The 23769-nt window shown below is 37.8% G+C and overlaps 1 protein-coding gene across 6 annotated transcripts in view; it reads left to right on the top strand.

The window, feature by feature from the left end:
- FRY (FRY microtubule binding protein) overlaps nucleotides 1-23769 on the top strand; it is a 227714-nt gene that overhangs the window by 22729 nt on the left and 181216 nt on the right. For 5 of the 6 annotated variants that reach the window (XM_042014101.1, XM_042014097.1, XM_042014099.1 and 2 more), the window contains exon 1: nucleotides 21400-21619. In XM_042014101.1, coding sequence (XP_041870035.1) covers nucleotides 21412-21619 — 208 coding nt within the window. In that variant the 5' untranslated portion in view covers nucleotides 21400-21411. Of the gene's footprint in view, nucleotides 1-5746; nucleotides 5924-21399; nucleotides 21620-23769 lie in introns of those variants that run through there. The other variant, XM_042014107.1, reaches the window with a different exon arrangement.

Raw genomic sequence — 23769 nt, 5'->3', positions numbered from 1 at the left:
GGCCTGGCCAGGCCAAACCAAACACTTAGAAGAGCAGTTGCTGGATGGATGAGGACAGCTGATAGAGCTCTGCTCCTTCCAGGCCCTAGACCAAAGGCTTTACGTTGTGCGGCACAGCAGCAGCTTCTCTGAAGGAAGCACGGATGTTCCTGGTGTGGCATTGCACTCTATGGGCTGGCTGAGTGCATCCCCACCGCTCAGGAGGTGTGCTTCTCCCCTCTGCATTAAATACTTCAAAAAATTAAAAATGTTAAGTTCTATATGAATATAAGTGGTCAACATCCCCAGCTAAGCTTATTCTTTCTGTGATATATAATCAGTTTCTGGCGAGGTAGAGAAAGACTTTGAAATTGTAGAGGGTGGGAAAATCATTAACTGGAACAATTTTTTGTTGAACAGTGGAGCGATACATGGCCAAATAGTTTTGGGTAGTTTTGGGGGGTTTTTTATCTGGGGGTTTTTCATACACTAATGTTTGAAGTACTGGTTTCATTGATTCTTTCACAGAATGTTTACATATAAATCTTCAAAATAATGTATTTTATCTTGTAATTATGCCTATTGTTAACCAGCACAAACTTAGTAAATTAAATTAATAGTTAAATTTCTTCCTAAAATTGTCACAGTATCTTTAATGTTTGCCTTAACTTTTTTTTTTTTCAATTTAACATCTTGACACAAAGGTACTAATACTGAACCTTTCTCTGTAAGTATTCAACATACTCAGCTATTTAACCAGGAACATTTTTAACAGAATTTTAGTGTAAGTGAAGATTGTTTCAACGTTCGGTGGAAAGGGAAGATTAGTGCAAGAATGGCAAGGTATTTACATGATCTTTTGCAGGGATTAACATGTTCTTTGCATGAACTGTTTCTCTAAAGAATTATTATCATATTGTGATCTCAGCACTAATTACCACTCTGAGTAAGAAATAGTCTAGCTGCTTTTGATTCATTCTTTCATGTTGTTTGTTGCCTTCTTTTCTAGAAAGTTATATTTCTCATGAAGAAAAGTGAAATTTCCCTTTGCGCTTCCCATTCCTGCCTCTCTTTTTCTTTTTTTCTCCTCCACATTTAGTTGTAAAGTGTGACTGGTGCAGTTGCTGTTTTGGACCCCACCCTTGGGGTTGCTACGCAGAGGAATGACGGTGTTGTGTAAGTAACCTGTTACTGAACAGGCTACTGCAGCCCTAATCAGCCACCTAATGACAGCCAAGTCCTAAAGGAAATAACTCCTACCATTTACTGTTTGGATCCAGACCTTTTAAATATGGAAAAAATGAAGCGTTGAATTTGTCTTAACAGATAAAGAGAAGGAAACCTACTGACAGAAACTAGTATAAAGCGAGAATATAAATTCCTGAAAATAACTGGCAGAATAGTAACTCCTGAAAATGGAAAATGAAAGTGCTCTATTGGTTTTTTTCAGTTTTGATGTTTGGGGATGTGGATTCAGTTTGGGTCCACCTCTGGCTTCTTGGACTCGTTAGTCAGTGACCTCAAATGAACTGCATCGATTTCATGAGGTAGTTTATAGTTTGTTCTCTGCAATAAATATCTGACTCTAGTAATTCAGATCTTGACATTCCAAATCACACTGATTTCTCCATCCCAGTTAAGTGGTATAATGTAAATTACCCAAAGTAGAAGCATGCATGTAAATATTTGAAATAGGGTAGTAATACTTTCTGACAAATAGTACTACAGATTTGTTTGGTTAAAAGTTTGTATGAGTTTCTGCATGTTCTGGAGATTGTTATCAAATGGATCATTGTTTATTAGCACCATCTTAAAGTTGATAAACATCAAAATATTAGGAGATAATCATGTGAAACTGCACGTGGGAAAGAAGAGAAGCAGAAAGCAGAGCCTGGAAGGGTAGTGAGACAGTAGGTATGAATTTCAGGTGAGCAGACAGGATGCTCTGAAAACAAAACTAAGGAGATACAAAACTGTAGAGAGGTTAAAGGTGCGAAGTTAAGAGGCAGTGAAAGGAGCAGGTTTGCAATCGCTGATGACATTTTTGAGACTAAATTTTTCCCTGGCATTAAGATCAGCCAAGAAAAGCTCTTTTGTTGGTTTTTTGGGTTCTGGCCACTGTTGGCTTAGCCATAGGGAGATAATGTAGGCAGTTACTCAACTGCTCAACTGGCGGAAGCAGACAGACAGCTCTGTGAGATCTCCTTGTGTCCTGCCTCTCCTTTGCTTGTGGCTTTTCGTGAGTGGTGGTTCAAGGACTCTGAGATGGCCGGGCAGCAGGTCTTTGCCTCATGCTGCACAGGCAGGCATAGGCTGCTGTCCCCTGTTCTCACATGCTGAGGGGCCAGAAAGGACAAGGCAGCCCCGATAACCAGCCTGGGTGGTTTTTCTCAGAAGCAGCCCCTACCACCCTTACCTCCCCCCGCACCATGAGAGCACACCCGCTTCTCCATCTCAGCCCTCCTTCTTCCTCCTCCCTCTTCCTCTCTACTCCCCACTGCAACTTCACATCTGCCTTTGCAAAGCTCTGAGCCGGCTTTGCGAAGCAGCTGCTGGGCTTGCTGGGCTAAGGGCCTTTGCTTCTTGAAATTGCACCATCTGGCTGTGCACAGTGTATGGAGTTTATATTTAGATCACCTTGTATCTGGCATCTGGACTTTATTTCTGTGTGCTTGATGAGACCTGGTTGGAGCACTTTCTGTTGTGGATAATATTCTGCATAATGTGTGCATTGTTAGTTCTCAGTAGCCACAGTGAATAATGTTCCATAAAAAGAGTTGCTCTTTCTGTAGAGCTGTGAGAACTGCATGCAAGGTGCCATTTATTATTGGTGTTTGTCAGAAATATCAGACACAGACAGGACTTGTAAAAAACATTTTTCCCTTGAAATTAGATCAATTATAAATATCTGCAGAGATGGGCTAGTGCATGACAGATCCAGCAGTACTGAGTAATCTGATATTAAACTATGTCGTTGTATATAGCTGAAGATTTTATGCATAGGGCTGGGTTGCACAGTAGGTTTCTGTTTGCTTTTCAGGTATGTTTTTCTGTAAAGGAATCTTTGTCGTAGCTTTGGGACCCAGCAAATGACTTTATTAGGTGAGTGCACAAAGTACCATGCTGCCTGAAGGCCAACAGAGGGTGCTGGAGTGATGCAGCTCTTACCTACACTCGTTTTTGTTGGTTTCTGGAGAGCAATGTGCATTTTGACAAACCTCTTATTTGGGATGTCTTACTGTACAGCTATGAAGTTACTGCATTTTTTGTACATTTAATGTCATAATTTTGATACTTCTAAAGATTATTGTAAGTTATGAAGATTATTTCAGAAGTGCATATTAGAAATATTAGCAATAATATTTACAAGAAAAATGTACACCTACTTAGGGCTCTTTAAAACTTTCTTTACTTCTAAAAAAGATACAAATAAAAATTCTCCTTTTTCAGAAGAAAAAGTTGGGCGCAGTGGAAGTATAATTTCTGTGACTTATGTATACATGTTATTGTATATCTATTATATAATGGGGCTGATGTAGCAAACCACAGATCTATGAAAGTCATGGTTTGGTGTAAATAATACCTAGGTAGAAATAGCATACTTACAATGGAATTGTTCAAGGGGGGTGAATAAAAAGTTAGATAGCATATGACAAATCATTGGGCAACACTTCACAGTTAAACTAATTATTTCCATACTGTACTTTTTTTCAAGTTCCTCATTTTTATTCTTGTCCAGGGTCTGGTTTTCCTCACTTTGTAGAGGGGACTATGCCCTTTGTATATGGGACTGAAAAGGTGGTGTGTCTGCAAAGGGTTGTAATGTTTGGCTTGAGACTGCTTGCTTCAGGTTGTCCCTGCTCTTTGAAGTAATGTCCATGAAAGTCAGTATTTACACTGTATTACACAGAGTCTGGTATGGAAAGCACTCCCTCCCTCTCCTCCTGACTATCCTCCTACCCCTAGAGCAAAGGATAATGGCTTCAGGTTACTAGAGACTGAGAAGTGCAATTTGTCACAGGGATATGCAAAAGTAGGTGATTACTTCTAACATGCAGTCTCCCCTTGCTGCACAAAAGTGATGTATGATGCCTAAATATGCTGTCTTGTACTGGTGATGATAACCTGAAGTATTCCATGTAATTGGGATTTCCTTTCATGAGTTTAAAACTTGATAACCAATTTTTGTCCAAAAATCTTGTGTGTCTCTAGCAGCCTCTCACAGACATCAGCAGACTTCTCAGCAGGGAGATGAAAATAGGGTGGTTTCAGTAACCTATCAGATCTACCATCTGTCGTTTCTTGTATTATAAAACCAATAAGCATCTAAACAGTGGAGCCTTATCTTTAAAATGCATCTGGAGTATAACATAAGAAAAAATACCCAAATTTGCAGAAATTTTGAAGGAGCAGATCTGATCTGTTACTGCCCTGTCTGTCTCAGTGACTTTACTCAAATGCCACAGTTTGATACTCTCTTAACATTCAGGAAACCTGAATTCTTGAATAAACATGCTAGAAGAGGATTATCCAGACTTAGAGTAGTGCTACTTTAAGTGTGGACAGAAGTACTATTGTATTTTTATAGACATCAGCTGCAAAGGGCTATCCAGAAGGATAAAGGCACCGAAATCAAGATGTGTAAGTCCTTAAATAATGCATGCTGAAGTGGCAAGGGTGGTTCCCATTGTCACAGGAAGGATGGGGAGAGGAGACAGGTTGTAAAACACCCTCTTATGAGATAGGCAACTACTCAGTATCATTTGTTAATATCAGCTCAGTAGATCTTTTAATTACATGCCCTGTCAAACATCTCGTGGAGCTGAACAAGTCGAGGTGGAGATGGACTGTCCTATTTTCTGCCACGGATGTGGAGTATTCAGGTGGAGATACACTGTTCAAGAGGCTGCTCCAACAGCACTGTGGTTGTCCAGACAGGCGTGTCTCTGTCCTTGGAGGTATTCAATGCTTTGGTTGGACAAGGCCCTGAGTTAACTGCACTTCATGTTCACGTTAGCAAACAAGGTGTCTTACTCATGTCACAGGTCTATGTAGCATCATCGCTCCTTGAGCTCACAGGGGATATTCAAACTGCCCTCACAGTAACAAGATGCAACTTGGATTTGATAATTCAACATTATGGGCCTCTGGGCATACCCATCATGGGTTGGTGCTCTCCCTCCAAAGTGCAGTATCTGCATCTGCTGCCGGTGGCTTTGCAGGTGGTAGTCTCAGCTTCAGAACCTTTTGGCAGCCAGATGCCTGTATTTGCACCAAATAGGGATATAATATTTCCTGTTCTAATAGAGACTTGCAGTTATACCCAAATAGATACGAAAGCAGATTCCTACTTTCATCACTTTTTTTTTCCCATAGGCACCATTCTGTTTACTTCTGCTTAAGAAATTACAGCATAACTCAGTCTTTGCTGTTGCTTATAGCTTCTGACCAAAAATCTGTAAAAAAAGAGTCTAGTTTATAGTTCATATTTTCAGTGTAAAGACATGTTGTAATTTAAAAAATTTATGACATTTATATATAAGTTTTTCTCACTTGTTTTATGTCTCTATCCCAGAACATGAACTCCTGGTAAGAAAGCGTGCAATAATTCTTTTAATGGCATCTGTTATGAAGTGTTTGGTAGATTAATACCAATTTTAACATCATGTTTTAAGACTTGTGTTTCTTTTAAATCTTTTGTTTAATCTGGGAGCAGTAATATATCACAATGTCCAGGTGACTGAGGGTTGGCTGTTATTTTTCCTAGGTAGTTGTGATGGCTCACAAAGCAAAACAGTGATCTCCAGGAAGCAAGCAAGATAGCATCCAGACTGCTTGCAGTTAACCCATCTCTGCCTGAACTAGAAAACTATTTATGAAAATTACATTGCAGAATTAAAGCATTAAGAAAGATCACTGCTGGAAACTGTTGCTTCAGGGAAAGGTAAGACTTTGCATTAACTATCCAGTCATTATGGATTTACATGAGATTTTTCTGGTAAGACTGATAATAAATTCTATGTATTAATGCATTTCTTTATTGAATAGATTTGGCAACTGTTATAATATTTTTAGTAAATAGTTAAAAGTCTTTTGCATAGGTGAATAATATAAAACATGCAGATTGGTATTTGGAAAGTCATGTATATGTGGTTCTTACTGAAAAAGATTGTGAGCATAAATTTGAATATTTGGCAATGACAAGTTTTGGGTTCTTATGGCCTGACTTTAAATATGAATTACAACGCTATATTAAGACTATCACATGTGACATGAGACTGTGCATACTTAACTGTAGATGTTTGTGGATTCTTTGTCTTAATGTTATGGAAAGCTGGCAAGCCATTACCAGGAGCTGAAGAACTTGTGGGCTTTTACTAAGCTGATCCAGTGCAAATGTTTAGTTAAAGCCTTCCTGGGGCTGAAATTCCTTATAGAAACGAGTTGGCTATATTTGGCTTTTTAAATGCTGATATGTTGCTTGAAAACAGATGAACAAGCATTTTGCATGTGTACTAATGAAAGGATATAAAACAGCTGCAATTGCTACCATTTATATATCAAGGAGCCAGGGGAAAATATACAGCAACATGAGTACATCAGTGTCCTCTTGAACAAAACAAGCCTTTCTTTTCTGACTAGAAAGAAGGTTGTATTGGTTTTAAACTACTGTTACGCTGTATTTAGTCCTTCTGTCATAAATATAAGATTTCTTGGAGACAATTACTTTTGCTGTGTAATCGGCTATAAACCACATCAGATTATATTGTTTGCAGAATTTCTCCTGAAGTGCTGGCATCTATAGAGCTTCCAATTTTTCTCCAGTGGGGAGTGAAACATTTTCTTTTGCTTTTAAAGAGCAGTACTATAAAGATTCTTGACAGAGTCACAGCCTTTTCAATCCGAATAGTTATGTTATTTTCTTTGCTGATTGTTAAATACAGCTATTTCTGTTTCAGCTTTTCTAGATTTTTGGATGATGGTTTTCAGTACACTGGGCCAATTATTATACAGACATTTATTATTCGGTGCTTTTTTAATTTCAATGTAGTGTGGTTTTTATCCAAGACAGTGCAGATCAAAACAAGTAAAAGGATGCATTTATGCTGTGGAGCACAGAGATCTGTGAATGTGTGATATGTGTTCTGGACCTTTACGATCACTGTGAAGATGGTGATTTTCATTGCCTAGGGATAAGCTGTTCTGTACACCAGAGATGTGTATCTTACAGCTGACGTGAAAAGGGCTCCATTTGGCCTAGTCCGTAAGTTCACTTTGGCTTGAGGTAGGGCTCTAGGACATATCTCCACAGCAGCATATCCAGTTCCAGCCTGGTGCAGCGCTGGAATATGCAGAAATTCCCGTGACAGGCACTGAAGGGTGTAAGGGAGACGTGTGCCCCTTATAGAGCAGTGCAGCCCCAGGAGTCCAGAGCACGTTCTCCAGTGCTACAGACATGAGACTGAGCACGTCTCATTGCACCATGTGAGCCAGGAGGGAATGCCTGATCACTCTGCTCTGGAAAAGTACAACTACGGGAATAACAGGCTGTAAGCAGGGAAATGCGGGAGCTGTTTCCTAGACTACCTTGCAACAGTAATTGTAGGACGTACTATGTCCAGGTTTAAGCTAGCTCTGCAAATACGAGATCTGACCGCTTCTGGATTAGCTTGCCTGTTTTACTGTGCCTTCAAAGACCTGATTATATTAATGTTTCTCCTTCATGAAGCAGTTTGAGAAGATACAACCTCTCAGCCGTTAAGCTAATGACTTCTGAGTGGAAATGGTATCTCATGGCAGCAGGCTTCCCACTCCAATGAATACAAATTTGGCATATTAGCAGGTGTTTTGTAAGTGTCCTTGAAGTCAGAGATGGAACTATGTGAATATGCAAACCTATTTATGGGCTTTTATTTTCTAAAGGGAGATGAGACCAAATGACATAATGAGCTATTGTGAAATCTCTTTTACAGTTTAGAAAAAATCCCAGGGAACAGAGGGGCTGATTTAGTTCCATTTAACTAGAGCACTGTTGTTTTTTAATTACACTGGTTGCATGTCAGAAAAATTAGCAGTACTGAAGTCTGATGAATGTGTGATCTATCATCTTTACATAGATATCACAGGTTTTTGATGATGACAGTGCTGGCCGCAACAAAAGAGTGCTAGAGAGAGGGGAGATTATATCTGTTGCTACTCATAAATACAACTGCCTTGTTTTCCCTTATTTATTTTAATACGTCACTGTAAATTTATGCTATTTGTTTTATTTGATCTGATGATATTTTAATAGTTTATTTGTCCAGCTGTATATTGAACTCAATTAATTCTGTGCCTTTGGCTTTTAGAAGTAACAAATGAAAACTGTGTATTTAGACCCAGCAAGGCATGTGACAAGCTATCTGGCAGTAATCTAGGAATGCAATTAATCGTGTTTAATTATGCACTTTATTTGCTAGGCTAGAGTTTTAGAATTTTGCAAGGTGAAGACCCCACAGGACATAAAAATTCAACCATTTTATTTTGTTTTACTACTTTGACTTCATTTATCAGAGTTTGAAAAACTCCATCATTTCTTCACTCAGTTAATTGTGAAGCCTGTGTTACCTAGGAAGGTCCTGGTTTTTACTTAAGTTCTGATAGCAAGCGTTGGTTTACTGAGTGTCCAAGAAAAGTGCAGGTCCCAGCAGCTGTAGGTTCAGGAAGTTTTTCTCCATTTTGATTTCCTTTCTTGGAAGGCCTGGCTCTGTGGAAGGTCCAGTTCTGTAACTGCCTAAACTATGTACATCTATACATGGATTATAGTACTTCACGAACTGGAGAATGAGGTATTTAAACAAATCTGACTGATACAGGAAAAAAAAATGAGAGCTAAGTGTCCAAGAATTGAGATGGAACACAGAGCAAGAAAAAAAACCCCAGAGAATGAAGAACTAAAAATAGATTTGTTTTGTTATTTTTAGGAATTCCTGCTGGTTGCATAGAAATCACTGAACTTAAAAGGTCGTGCTACCAACGCTCAGTACCTTTCAAGCGTTCATTTTAATCTAGTGCAGAGATCCAAATGAAGACTGACACTTGGAATTTGAGGGAGGCAATATAATTTTTTCCTAATTAAATATATCAGTGTTCTAGCTTGAAATCTGTTCTGGGAAACAGATCAGCATCATGCATCATGTTGAAGCCAACAGTATTGATATTGACTTTAATCAGGTTCTATTTTAGAGTTGATAAGCATTACTTAATACTGCCTAAGAGTGGATTTTGGTTTTCCTTTCATGTTACGGAATTGTAATAGTTCAGGAAAGGAGTTTGTCAATAATATTTCCAGAAGAATTCTTAAGAATCTCCATAGCTGTTAGATGTGTGGGTGCTTAAGTAATTCAGTTTTTGCTTTACCTTTTTGGTTTCTTAAAAATGGGGGTGGGTGGGGGAGGGAAATAAATAAAAGAAAATATTTTTCATTAAGAGTGTGCCTAGCACAAAAGGTATCACAAAATAGGCAGCAATTCTTATTACAACAGCAAATACTCAAAAAAACCCAAAACCAAAAAAAAACCCCACAAGATGAGCAACAAAATCACAGACCGTATGCTGTTATTTCCGAAGTAAATATTTGACCAAATAGGTTTTTGATACAAGGAACAAGATGTGCAAGGAACAGGATGTGATACATATCCAGTACAACATTTTAAACACATTTTAAACATCCTGGCTTTTCCCTTGGTTATATTTAGATAAAGCTTAAATGGTTGCACTCAATGTTGTTTTGCTTTGATTAAACCAGACAACATTTTACCCATGTAGGTGGCTTATTTGGGGGCTTTTTTAAGTATAGGCAATTTTTTCTCATACATATAGTAGAATAAGAAAAAGGCTTTCATCCTCCCATTTCCCCCTACAGAGAGATGAGCCAGAAAGTCCAAAGGTACAGATATACCACTTTTTCTTTCAGTGCTGATGTGCTATTTTGGAATATGTGCTGACCTACTTTCTGTGTTTCCAGAAAGTGAGCTGAAAAATTTTAGCTTAGGCTGCAGACTTGGATTTATTTTTCAGTTTATTTTTGTTCATACTTTAACACAGATATGCACACATACACACACACAGGCTAATGTGGGGGTTGATATACAATAGCAAATCAAGATTGCCAGTTTTGGTACAGTTTCAAGCTAATAGCAGCAGAAATCTACTGCTAGACACCTTCCTTAAAGGGATTTGACAGGAGGCTATTTCCAATCTAGTGGTGCCATTATTTAGAGTTACATTTTTGGAGTTTTTAGTGTAAACTTACATTTACATAGTGTAAACTTACTTAAAGTGTAAACTTTACATTTTCCAAATTTCCAAAATTTTCCAAAATTTTAAGACAGAAAGTTTTCAGTTCCCAACTTTGAATAAATTTGATACCTAAATAGAATCATCCAAGATTGCAGTGAAAATTGCTGTAAGAATCTCATTATTATATTTTTTACAGTTTCTTCACCATTGTCTTAGACAGTGGAAGATAAAACCCCTTTGAATCGTTTGCTTTGACTCCATGCATCTCTTTATACAGCACTCTGACCATCAAAGAAAGTTCAGCCCATTAGTTTGCCATTCCCAATTAAAATAATGACACATAAAGCTTTGGAATTGTATGAACAAATTAGGAGAAAACAAGTAATGAGAGATGAAGCCCTGCTCCTGCCCTCTGCTAAGGGCAGAAAAAATTTATCAGTCTTGGCATCTCTGTTCTCACATCTTAGCTCTCCCCAGCAGAATAGCTCTGCTGGTGGAAGAAAATCCTTTTTAGTGTATTGTACTTCACTCACAATTACTGTAGTGCAGAAGGTCTTGGTGTGGCATTCCTCTCATCTAACTTGTGTGAGAATTCAAAGGGTAAACATCTGTATGTCTCAGTAAAAAGCTGCAGTTAAGGAGAAAATACAATTTCCCCTCTCCTCAGACAGAGGAGGTGAATTCTGCCTTGCAGAAGTACATCTCTATCTCTCTGTTAACTACAGATGGAGTTTAGACTTTGGCAACTTAATCTTTGAATGTGTGCAGCTGGGTGAGGGAAATGCAGTCTCTTTTCTTTGTATATACCACAGTATCCTGATGTTCTGCAGGGAAAGGCAAGACAGTGTAAGTGAGGCCTCAAAATATCATGAGTGGTCGGTCTGAATCATCCTATGACTGACAGGCATCTTACTTCTCTGGAAAGTATTACGGTCTGCTTAAGCTAGCTGTGGATATGTTGTACCTTTCTGAGAAATTTGAATTGCAACTTCTCTTTTTTAAAATTTACATTCTATACCTTAAAGACTATATACGTCTAAAAAACCTGTCTCTCAAATCTTCATCTATAGTTGATAATTGAGATGAGTTTTAGCTCTATGGGAGAGTTAAGAATTCTTCAGTTTCAAAGCTTTTTAGTATTTTTTTAAACATTTGGATGATGTAAAATTTTCACTTGGTAAGTATCCTCATCAGTTCTACTATTTTGCAGAGTGTCTAAAATTGATGAGATAGTAGTTAATAATCAAGTTGAATTGGTATTACAGCCTGATAATCATATGTGAATTGCCTAGTTAAGTGCTCATGGTAGAACAAAACATGTTCTTAATGCTGTTACATGGAAAGCAACTCGTCATAGATGGACAGGTTGCAAATACAAAACTGTTCAGGGTAGTAACTTGAAGGAAAGCCAAGGGGCAACTTTAGAAGCTTCTTCAGCTTAGCTGTCAGTGGGATGCTACTATATTGTGCATTAAGATGCCTTAATATTTCATTTTTTAATTATTTATTATTTTAATTTGTTATTTAAATTTTAGTTACTTAATTTACAAATGTAAATACTAAGGTGCCTTAATATTTACATTTAACAAAGAGGTATAAATAAGGGAGAGAGTTCAAAAAAGAGGCCTGTGGGATTTTTGGAGGTCTGGAGAGGAAAACAAAAAAGAACAAAACTTCTATATTGTGAGGCCTCAAGAGTTCAGTTGTGAAAATTTGTAGAACAGAATTTTGCAGGATGAGTTGATCATCATCTACAAATTCTTGTATTTTAAAAAGCCATCTCAAAGCAAGGAATTTCTCATCTTTATAAATAAAGGCACCTGAGTGTTGAAGCTGAACTAGCTTCATCCAAACGCAATTTTTCTCACAAGAAGGAAATATTAACATTGAAATAGATGAGTCGTAACATCTTCTACCAAAGAAGGAGGGATAATCCTATCATTGTGGGACAGGCACTCCCAAAAGCTAACTTTACCCTTGCTGCTATTCAGGATAGTTAGTGGAGAGGCAAAGGTTATTCCCAGGCCTAAATCAGTGACTCTGTCCATGGGCTGTAAAACAGGTATGGGAGAATAGGCTCTCGGGCTGAAATTAGACTTTGTGATTTAATTCCTGTGAGTCCCCAGTACTTTCCAAAAGCCTGTCCTTAGCTAGCAGGAAAAACTCTGCAGCCTTCCGTATGCAGTTGGTCAGACCCTCATTTACACTGATCTCTTGGTTTTTGTGTTCCTGTGCTGTATTCTTCCCCATGCAAGATGTGTCTGGCTTGTTAGACTAGAGAAACAAACCTGGAAATTTCATTTCTGCTGAAGTGTGATCTGAACTTCACCCATTTCTCCATGTGCTTCCAATCTGTGTAGGAGCCAAGGGAATCTCAGGTTATTTAGGTCCCCTTGGACCCCTTATTATTTTTCACCCTCCCCAAAATTATTTGTTGCATTTGTACACTGTGCTGAAAGAGCTGTTTCCTTAATACTTACTGTTTGGAGTCAAGACTTGGAAAAATAGCCCCCAAATAATTCTCTCCACGTAAGAAAGATGGAAATTATATGACCAGCAGTGCAAAATGCCATGGGTAGGTCTGACCCTTGCTCTGGTACTTTTTCACTCCCATACCTGTAACATGTTCTCAATGCAGAGACACTTAGTCAGCTAAATTTATAGTGCTAACATGACAGTAGTGCTTAACTACAGAAATGTAAGGGTAGTGATTCCTAACACAAACTGATTGAAGGACTTATCTTACTGATATGTGTCTCCCTGAAAAGAATTCGTTTCTACAGTATTACGACTTTTTATTGGATGTTTGCATAATTGCAGAAGTCTTCAAGAATGTATTTGCCTGTTCTAGAGACTGGTAACCACTTGACTTCCCAGAGATAAGCCACATCGTGGTGTTCTATGCTATCACAGGCATTAGTTCTTCAAATTCCTCTTGAAACTAATCTGAAATGTCAGGAAATTATTGTTTATCCAAACTATATGTTTGAGTATCTTGGAATCTGGATTAATTTCAGGATTGTCATCCTGAGTCTAAAAGCCCTTAATTAATTAGTCAACAGTCTAGCTGAAAAATTTATTGCTCCTCGATATTTGGCCACCCATCTTAATTTCAGGGTTTTAAAGCCTGGAGCTGAACTTGGAAGATGCATGAAGATGATGGTGTTTCGTGCACCTCCCTGGACTGTGGAATGAATTACTGGAAAAGTTCAGTGGGAATCTCACTAAGTTTTGGGAGCGTTTCAGGGTTTATCTCTCTTGGCAAGCTTTTTTCCTCTCATAATTAACTTTGGGTGAAATAAATTCTCTGTTTCTGAAGTGCTGTGTAAAGATAACAGTAGAAGACATTAAGGAGTGAAGGGTGTTTCCTTTTCTTGACAGTGCTGATACTTGTATAGATTAAATGTTCACAGTCAGTGGGCAAACAGTTGTCTCAAGATGTGTACTTGCTACAGTGAGTGTCTGACTTGAACTAGGTTACTGCATGGTTTCATTTTACACAAACACTGTGTTTTTCTCAGTTGTTTTCATTCGTGTTACTACTGAAAATAAGGCTGTGTTGTCTTAGTTTAAAATTTACCAGTTGCACAGCTGACTTTTAGAAAAGTAACTCTCTTTTTTTATTCTGTTGTTGCAAGAGTGATCGTTGTATCTGATTTCTGTTGTGTACAGTAGTGTGTATGTGTATTTGGTGTTTATCTGGAAAGCCTTGGGCCACTGCAGCACTTCAAGCAGCACAACCCCTCAGGGAACAGCTGTTAAGCACATGATCTCTCTTATCATTTTGACTGTATTAGGGGACTTGCAAAGGGGACACAACTACCCCCTTCTGCTAATACTGTTTTGAATGCAAATTAATTGTCAAATTAGTCTAAATTGTAGTTGTCTCAGGTCTGTACAGAGTCACAAATAATCCCATCCAAGTTTTAAAATGTTTTTCTAATTTGTTCTTGTTCTGCTTGTATTAATTGCAGCCGTGTCCACTAAGGGTCTTAATATGAATGTTAATGAAGAAATTCAATAATCAGTAGACATATGGAAGGTTTCATTAGACATGTTAAATATCTTTATATTTATATATAAAATTCTCAGGCACACTGCCTTAAATCTAACATTGTCATACAGGTTATATAAATTGTGTCATATTTATAGCAGGGTAATAGAACATGATGTTTTTCCAGTCCTGTCTAGGAACAATGTTTCAGGCATGATTTGGAAGCCATCTTGTCATGCAGCTGATTCTTTAAGAAATTGGAGGAAAATAATCAGTAAAATTGGGAGGTTTAATGTCATTGTTTAAAAGCTCTTTAACTAGTTAGATTCTCAAACATCTCTAGGAAACAAGGTGGATGAAAGAGTATCTTAAAGATACCTTCAAGTATCTCTGACTTCAAGTAAGTCTGTACAGCAGCTCTTATTCTTCTTTTAATGTTTTGTGAATTTTTCTCTCCTTTTCAGTCTTTAAGCACTTGGAATTTTTCACTTACCATAAAGCTTGCTTTAGGGGTCAGCCCCTGCTTGTGCTTGCTGTGCAGTGCTCGCTGTTGCTTTGTGGCAACACCGTGTGTCAGTTACTTGCCAGTGGCCACTGCTTCCTGTGGTTTGGAGACCCTGGGTTTCCTCACATCCTTTCCATTTCTCGATTTTTTTCATGTGTACTGGTTTTCATTTTTTATCTCTGAGTATGGTGGGCGTGGGGGGGAAAATTTATGTGTACTATTCAGGTTGCTGTTCCTTTCCTTGCTTTTTCTCTTTCCTTCCATGACACCATAAGAGAAGCTCCAGTCTGCTTCTAAATACAAATTTATGAACTTGTGTAGAGAAACTTTCCCTCAGCCATTCTCATTTTGCCCAGGCAATGCTTTACTTACTGCAGATGGGAGAAGGAAAAAGGGAGAAGAGCGGCATGCAGAGAGAGGGAGTAAGCTGGTGCACAAAAAATGCTTATATTATAACTGACGTATCTTTACTGTGTTGCAGTGTTAGGTGCAATAAGGGTTCCTTATTAATACTGTTCAAATGCAAAATAAGTACTTATAATAAAAGTACTGAAGTTTAATATTGTACAATTAAACGTGGACAAATGTTCAGCTGTGGGATTTTTGTTTCTGTAACTGGAGGTTTTAAAGATTGTTTACACATCCTGCTTTATGATGCTATCATAAATAGCAGTGTCATGGAGATTCTTGTATACTGCTGACTCCTGTAGCAAAAGGTGAAACTCATGTTGGGGTTGTGTGTTAGTCAGACATTTAGAGTTGTTCAGGGTGTGTTCTGGTGTTTCTAGAGCTCTGGCCTTAGGTAGAGTGCCTTCATTTTCATATTGGTTGCTCTTGCACTTGGGATGGTGATCCTCTCCAAGAAGTACTTTCAAGTTCCAAACATGGTGATTTTTTTTCCTCTATATCTGTAACACTTTTTTTTTTACAGAAGCTGAAATGCTGTTATAATCTCACACATATGCACTAACAAATTTTGTTTCTGTAGAATACTGAACATTCAGAAGTGGTTTTAAATAGAAAATTGTCTCTGAAATCTGTAACTTTCATAGTTTGCTCACAGAATTCACTTTCAACATAGAAGGCAAGAGGAAAACCATCTACCATGTTTATTCAGGACTAATACTACCTCTTACTGAGTAAAATTCCCACAGAGCCTCAGGTCTTTCTCTTACCACTGTACCCAGAGCATAGGCCTAATGTCCCAGATTGCAGTGGAATAGTATCAAGCATGATTTTGTGATTGCAAGTGTTACCGTTGTGCAGATTCTTCAAGTTCCACCCTCAGCCTTTGAGCTTTGGAAGATGTCCAGCCACTGCCGCTTGGGCAAAGCCACGTGTGCCAACAGCTCTGAGGCCATCTGCGAGGAGCCCTGTCAGCTTCTGTACTGTGCCTCTACACTCTACCCTGCCAGAAAATGCCTGTTTCCTGGGTTTGCACTGCTTTCCTGTTGGAGAATGTTCGGCTTGAAGTCCTCAGGAAAATAAGGCTGCGACAGCTACCATGTAATGGGAGCATTGCATGAAGTGAAACTATTGCAAATGGACATTAGCATATGAATTGTTCTGCCTATGAAATGCTGTAATATAAATCAGCTTTCTGTTTCAATAGGGGAAGTGCACATTATAGATCAAACAGTAAAGGACTAATAGTATCTTAGAATCAAATTACAGCTTTAACTGTATATTTTGTTTGTTGTTAGCAGGCAAGAATATGACTTCATATTAAAGGTGCTTTTCTTCTTTCAACTGAAGGACAATGCACTTGAAACACTCAGCCAAATCTCTTATCAATATTCATCTATTAAAACCAACATTCCACAATGGAAAGCAACTCTGTAAAAGCTCTGTTCTTTTCTTCATGTTTTATCTGTTAGTATTTGATAATTTGAAGAACTGTCTGGGCTGAAAGCCTACTCCTCTTTTCTGTGACTGTAATTCGATGTTATCTATCACAAATTAAAACCATAAATGTAGTGCATGATATGATATCTAATACTCTTATTTAGCTCCTCAAAGGTCAGGTGTAGCCTGGCAACTAAGTCCTCTTTGCACAATTCTATGAGTCAGTGTTTGCTACAGGGTAGAAATTATTGTGAACCTAAAATGATCTCTTTGCTGTCTTTAAGACTGTGACCATGACTAATTATTTGCTGACCTTTTCCTCTTATACTCACTTCTGAAGAATGATGCTTGACTGAAGAGAGATTTTTTTGGATGCTAAGGCTGTACCTAGTCCAGGCTCTGCTTATAGCAGCATTAAACTGGAAGAAATAGGTTAACTCAAGCAGAGAATGTGTCAGATGTTCACATCCTATGGATTAAGACAACTGGGATATTCCAGAAAATTAAACAAATAATTTTTGAGCAACAGTTGGAGGATTTGAACAGCTGTATATTTCCCTCATTCCTTATTTTTTGATACTCTGTTTTCTCTTCCTTTGTTTAGCTTTTCTGTTTGAAATGGAAAGCAAAAGAAGTTAGAGACTTCGTAGCATAGATAACTTTGCAGATCTGTGATTGTTCTGCTACGTTCAGGGGGTGAGCCTGGATAATAAGGGAACAAAAGAACAAGATTGATTTGCTAAATTCGTGTGTACTGGGCAAGCAGGTACCCAGGAATATTCAACTTGATTGGTAACAACTTCATTTCTTTAAATATCTGGCACCTGTAAAATGCACTCTAATTAATTATGTAGCCTGAGAATTGCCTTTTTAACCTTATTTTTACAAATATTTTAAGGGGTAATGCTTAAAATTTTCTTGGGGTAACCTGGCACAGTCACTAAAAAAACCAATTCATATATCCTTGCTTGGATGCTTACTCTTGTCTTTTTTGTCTTTTGCGGCAGCATGACTACAGATAAATAAATAAACAAAAGTAACCTAGGTTTGTGCCACAGTTTGGTATGCAGTGTCACAAAATGGGTGCTAATGCCACAAGGCGGGAAGCTCCGTGGGCCAGAGGCAAAAGGATGAAGTTTGGTTGATTAAACTGTGCTGGTTTAAAATGTTAGTAAAGCTCAAACTTTCCCTTCCTGCCTCTGCAGTTCTTCCAACATATATGGCTTAGAGGCCTCATCCTCCCTTGAGGTACCATTCTGTTCTGGTGTATGTAGCGTGGTGGGAAGGGCCGTGAATCCATGTACACTGATACAGAAGTTACTCTACCAAACCAGACAGGAACTCGTTGCAGAGCTGGTTTTCCTTTTCCATAATACAGATTTTCTGAGCCAGCCTGCACCAGATGACACGCTGGGAAGATATTTTAGAAAAACCTTTTATTGCTTCTGCTGTTGATAAGCACAAATATTTCCTCAGCTGAAAATGAGAATGGCAGCTCTAATGCAGTCATAATAACAACTGGCTTACTGCACATGAAATGTAACATGATTTGCTGCTCTATTATTTTTAAAAAGCTAACAATTATTTCCCCTGTGAGAATTTTTTTTATTGCTTTTTGGACCAAGCTAACTTTGTAACCTCAAATCGGTATTTCTGCAGTACAGAGTACCATCCAAACAGAAATCAAACATCAGTTACCTTTAGCACTTATTTACCAAACTTCAGTCAAAGTAATTAGTAGTAGAAACTGCAGACACTACAACTGGGTAATTTGCTGGAGGCAAAGGGTGGGATGTTCTGATTTAGCCTTTGACTGTAATGGATAAACCAAATGATTATTATACTGACCTTTTAAAATCATAAGAAAGTACTCAACTACACTGAACCTACCAGAGAAAACTTAAGCCTTGTAAACCTTTGCCAGCATGAAAATGTAGCCAGATTATGATTCATGGTGTTTGTTTTTCATAATTTGGGCACTGTCATGGTTCAGTTCTGAATGTAACAGTGATTACTTTCTTGTAGTAAGCTCTTCTGAAGGATCTTGTGTAAACCTTTGACAGGATAGATAATGGAGCTCAGCTACTACAATGACACTTAGGCATCTCATTCTAAACAACTTTCAGACACCACCAGAATTCTATTTGCCTGTCTTGATTTTCAGTTCTGAATGAATTTTCAAGAAAGTGTTCTAAAGCAGATCCTGTGAAAGGCAGTTTGAAAGCCCCTCAGGATTAAACTACTCTTAGATTCCTGTGTACTCTTGGTGGATCAGGGGTTTGTGTGCTTGACAGATATCCCCATCTGAAAGAGTATGACCACTATGCACATTTGAGTGTCCCAGCAGCAATTTCTCCTGTTGGAAATGTTGCACTTGGCATGAATATTCATTGGGCTGGAGAGGTAAGATTGTATGGTGCAGCAATTATATCACTCAGTGAGAAAATGGGACACTCACTTTCAAGTCACTCTTCTAATGAATATTTAATTATTTATACGTGTTGGAATTTTTTAAGCGGGAAAAGTTAAGAGCTGTTTTCAGAATATCCTGTACCCTGACACTTAGATCACTTACTGGAGATACTGAAATTTTATTAAAGCTTCTATCAAATTTCAGTTTACTGCTCCTCAAAAGTTAATTCCTGCATTTTTTATTTCTCAGTCACACCTAGTTCAAATATATTTATTTGCTCAGATTTAAGCATTTTCTGTTGTTTTGAAAAGCATTTGATGAATTTACTTTGGTTTAGTTGGGCTATTAGGAATGGACTGAGTATTTTTATGCTGTTTCAGTCAAAGCTGCAAAAACAAATGGAGTTGGAAGAGAAGGGGAAGCAAGGAAAACTTCTTGGACCTATTTTTTGTGGATTTTTTAATCAATTGGGAAAAACAGGATGAGATCCACAGATGCTACACGTTTGAAGGACATGAATTAAGTATTTTGGTCTCTGATGATTATGACCAGTGTGTAGAGAAATTTTTTAAATGTAACTGAACAATTGGACACACAATTTATCCCCTTTGGTTATAACCTAATTCTCACCACCTAACCTCTTCTGGAATCCAGTGGAATTTTGAAAAGCTTATTTCCACATGTAAAAAGAGCTCATGATGCCTAGAATACTCAGCAAGATCAGAAATAGTCTGTTTGCTATCTGCATTTAATGTTCATTTGGTTTAAATGATCAGTTTGTTCTGAATGCAGGGTACGATTTCTGAGTCCAGTGTATTTAAGATTGGATCTTTCCATTCATAATTTCAACTTTCAGCCCAATGTAGTATAATTCCCAGAGGAGCAAGACAGAATCTAGCAGACTATTTGCATCCTTCTGCATTTCTAACACAATATAATACTTAAAAATCCACACACTTTATATTTATATATATATATATACATATATATATATAATTTCCCCTCTTCCCTTCAAAAGCATATAGATGAACCGTTTACTTCTTGTCAGCAATAATAAAGGCTGTAGTGAATTTCACACAAAAACTATATTAGGTACAGCGAACTTTGTGATCATTGCACCAATCGTACAGTGTGCCCTATCTTTAGGGAAATAATTAAAGCATACGTGGTTTAAGTGTTTTTAAAAAAATTGGAGAAATCAATTTCTGTCTTCAGGTTTCCTTAGGTATCCGTAATTGAAACATTATATACTCTCCCTTTGAATCACCACTCTGCTTATTCACTTTACCATGTAAAGTGCTGGTTTTTAACAGCAAAATGCATGTAATCAGAAGATTTGTTAGTTTTAATTTAATAATTCATTTTGCCTCATTTATGATAGAATTCAATAAGAAAATCGGCAGGTTCATAGAAAATATTTCAATTTGTCTTTCCTTCTTTCTGAACATTTGAGAAAGGAAGATCACATTCTTGGGGGGCTCAAAAGATTTCATTGGGATAACTGGAACAAAACAAGAAAAGTACCTGGAGTTTTAATGAAATGGAGAATTTACAGACCATCTTTGTCATACGTGTATTTAAATGTCTTACTTTTACTAGTCAGCAGTTACATAGAGAGAGAAATTAGTCACACCATCACATCTTTGATTTCTTCAGTAGGAAATAACATCATAACTACTTGAGAAAAGAAACCCCAAACTGATAGCTGTGGCCATAAAACCCTTTGTGATTTGGACTGTTTATCAATCTTCAAAATGTAATTTTGTGAAACGACAGGACTAAAAACCCAAACATACTGTTTGGGTTGTGCCTTTCCCCAGACAGATCCCAGGCATGTGGAGTTTGGTTGGTTGGTTGGTTGTTGTTTTGTCACTGTTTGTTTGGTTTGTGTGTGTTATTTTTGTTTGTTTCTGGGTTGGGTTTTTGTGTTTTGGTTTGTTTGGTTTTCTCTCACACTATTTACTTTTTGTAAGGTTAAACAGCACCTGTTTAACTTGCCAAGTTAATGAACTATTAATGAACTGATCTGAGAAATGCTGTGGGTATAATATAAACCGTACTAGCCCTAGACAGTGCCTCATATTAAATTGTATTTTCCGCTTTGCAGAAGTTGTGCTGCTGAGCTCAGGTTTGCTGAACTTCCTAATTACTTCAAAACTTTCAAATGAGTTATTTCAGGCTGCCTCCTCCTTGTGTTGTTTCACTGATGCAAGGAGGGGCGATGCAGTAACTCTACACCTGTCCCAGCACACGCCTATCAACCTGCTCAACTTCCCCAACGAGTGGCTTGAGCATGAGAACATCCGAGATTGCTCGGTCTGTAACCACTAGTCCTGATACTTCTGGGTGTTGGGGCTGGCTTTGCGCTGGGGTGGCTTTAACACCTGGTGCTCCATGATGGCACTGGATGACAGCAGCTTTTACTCCAGGACTAAGAGTAAACTTAATCCCCATCAGACTCGTTACAAATCAACAAGACGGAGAAGCCTGCCGCCAGACATCCTGCTAGAAAATGATTTTAAAGGAAAATTTCAAAAAAATATTAGGAATATAGACCCTATACACCCAAGGCGCACTAAGAAAAGACCTTCAGTATTTTCAGGTAAGAAATGCTATTTCAATAATATGTTAGAGCAGTATCTTTTAACCTTTTTGGTAATTGAAGGATTCAGCAGCTGATTACAGTCAGAACTTATTCTGTTTTAAAACGTAAGACAGTTTTCATAGATAGATTTAATCAAGTACTATTTTTGTTAAATTATGTCAGCCATTAGAGTTAAAATGATGGAACCAAAAAGAGAGTCTTCATGTTTTTGATTTCATGTTGCTTGCTTGAGGGGATTTTTTTAACACTTAGCATTTAAGGAAAGCCAGTTGTTTCTCCAGAGCTTTAAACTGCATTTTGCTTAACCCCACTTATAAGTAATACAGTCAACAGCTGCAGTGTAAGAATCTCTCTTGCTGCTCTAGTGCTGTATCTCATTGCTTTTCTGGAGGAGAGCAGTTTGGGGAGTTCTTCAGTCTAGCAGATTTTTTTGTGTGTGTAGCCAGAAATTTAACATCACTAAATAATCAAATGCATGCTTTAAATTCCTGGTTTGAACTGGAGCCTGTAATGTCAGGAGTTAATAATTTAATTTAACTCTCTAGTTGTTAAGAAGTAAGAACAAGGTGTGAGTGGATTTCAGTCAAGCTAATGGCAAGTCTGGAATATTTTGTTGTGTTGTGCTTTTAAATTATTTTAAATGTGCCTAAAAATAGGCAACAGATTATTGTGAGGACAGAGGATTTGTTGGAAAACAATCAGGTCATCTTTATGAGGAGGACTTAAAAGGTTCTAGGGGAGAAAAATCAATACCAGCTCATCCCTGCTGAAACTGAAAATGTGTTTCTGTGAGGCAATCAGAAGAAGTTAAATCCTTTGTAGAAACAAAACATCTTTAAATTAACGTATCTCCCTTTCCAAATGAAAATTAGAATTTTCACATTTCTAGGGGAATTAGTACAATCATACAGATCTTTGAAGAGTTGTGAAGTATGTAAAATTATTTAAATATTAACTTTATATTCCTTAGTGATAGCTAAGCTTACACGGGTACCTTCTCAAGAGCTGAAACACTGGTGAAGGAATTGGTGTACAATGTTAAAAGCTAACACAGGGCTGCATTGTTTGTGTGGGATTGAGATCCTCTATTGTACTTTGGTTAAAGTAGTTGAAATATTTCAGCGCCTCAGGAAATAAAGCTTTTTTCCTCCTTCCTATTCTACTTCTCTAGCTTAAAAAAATGCAAAAAGGCCTTTCCAGATCTCAAGTCAGGTGACTCAGACATGCCCAAGGCTCCTGGGCTTCCCAGTGCCTGAACTGACTCTTCCTAAGGTGATATGGTCTGTTGGTGACTCTCAAATCGCATTATTTTGGACAGGATAGACCCTCTGTATCTTACCTGACTTGTATCTTATCTGTATCTCCGTTGCCACTTTTTATGTTTTACTTAACTTTTCTGCTCCTTAATTACTCTGTGTCTGTGGGTTTTTTTCTCCTGTAACTTTTCAGTTTTTTTCCTGTACATCGACATTTTTGTTAGGAAAAAACATGTTAAATACTAGCCTTGTGTTTGGTCTTCAAAACCCATACTCAGTTGTGCTTACCCAGATTTTACCTTTATTCTGTGATTTTTTTTAGTGCAGTTCTTTTTCTCTGTTCTTTTTTCACCCTCCCAAATGACCACATTAGCAGTAGTACTCCATTCTTTGCGCTGTGTCAGACATGAGCACTTTAATGCAGTCTGTGTGTCTGGAACACTGCCATTATGCTTATGAAATCCACTGCAGATGTGTTACTGTACACTCAAGGGTACTTAACTCAAAGGTAATGCAAATTGATTCCTATAAGCAATTGATGGAGCATGTTGGAAAGATGGGTGTAGCCTTTCATTTGGTAGGTCAGCAGTATACATGGGAGAAGCTACTTGATTTGCTTTTGAAAACAGGTTACCAAAGTACACTTGAAATCCTCTAGACCATTGTATTTCACGTAAATGTAGGTTAGAATGGAAACAGAGCTGTATCATAGAATCAGGGAATGGTCTGGGTTGGAAGGGGCTTCTAAAATCCATGTAGTACAGCCACCTTACTGTGGGCAAGGACATGTTCCACTATGTCAGGTCAGGTCCAACCTGACCTTGAGCACTTGATATTAAATACAAATAAATAGACATACTTGCTCTGCAGTCTTCTGGATGAATGAAGAAT

This window comes from Corvus kubaryi, unplaced genomic scaffold, assembly GCF_017639235.1.
Source record: "Corvus kubaryi isolate FWS band 111438036 unplaced genomic scaffold, C.kubaryi_AGA036_p1.0 split1-65, whole genome shotgun sequence".
NCBI lineage: Eukaryota > Metazoa > Chordata > Aves > Passeriformes > Corvidae > Corvus > Corvus kubaryi.
This window is presented reverse-complemented; position numbering and strand designations above follow the sequence as displayed.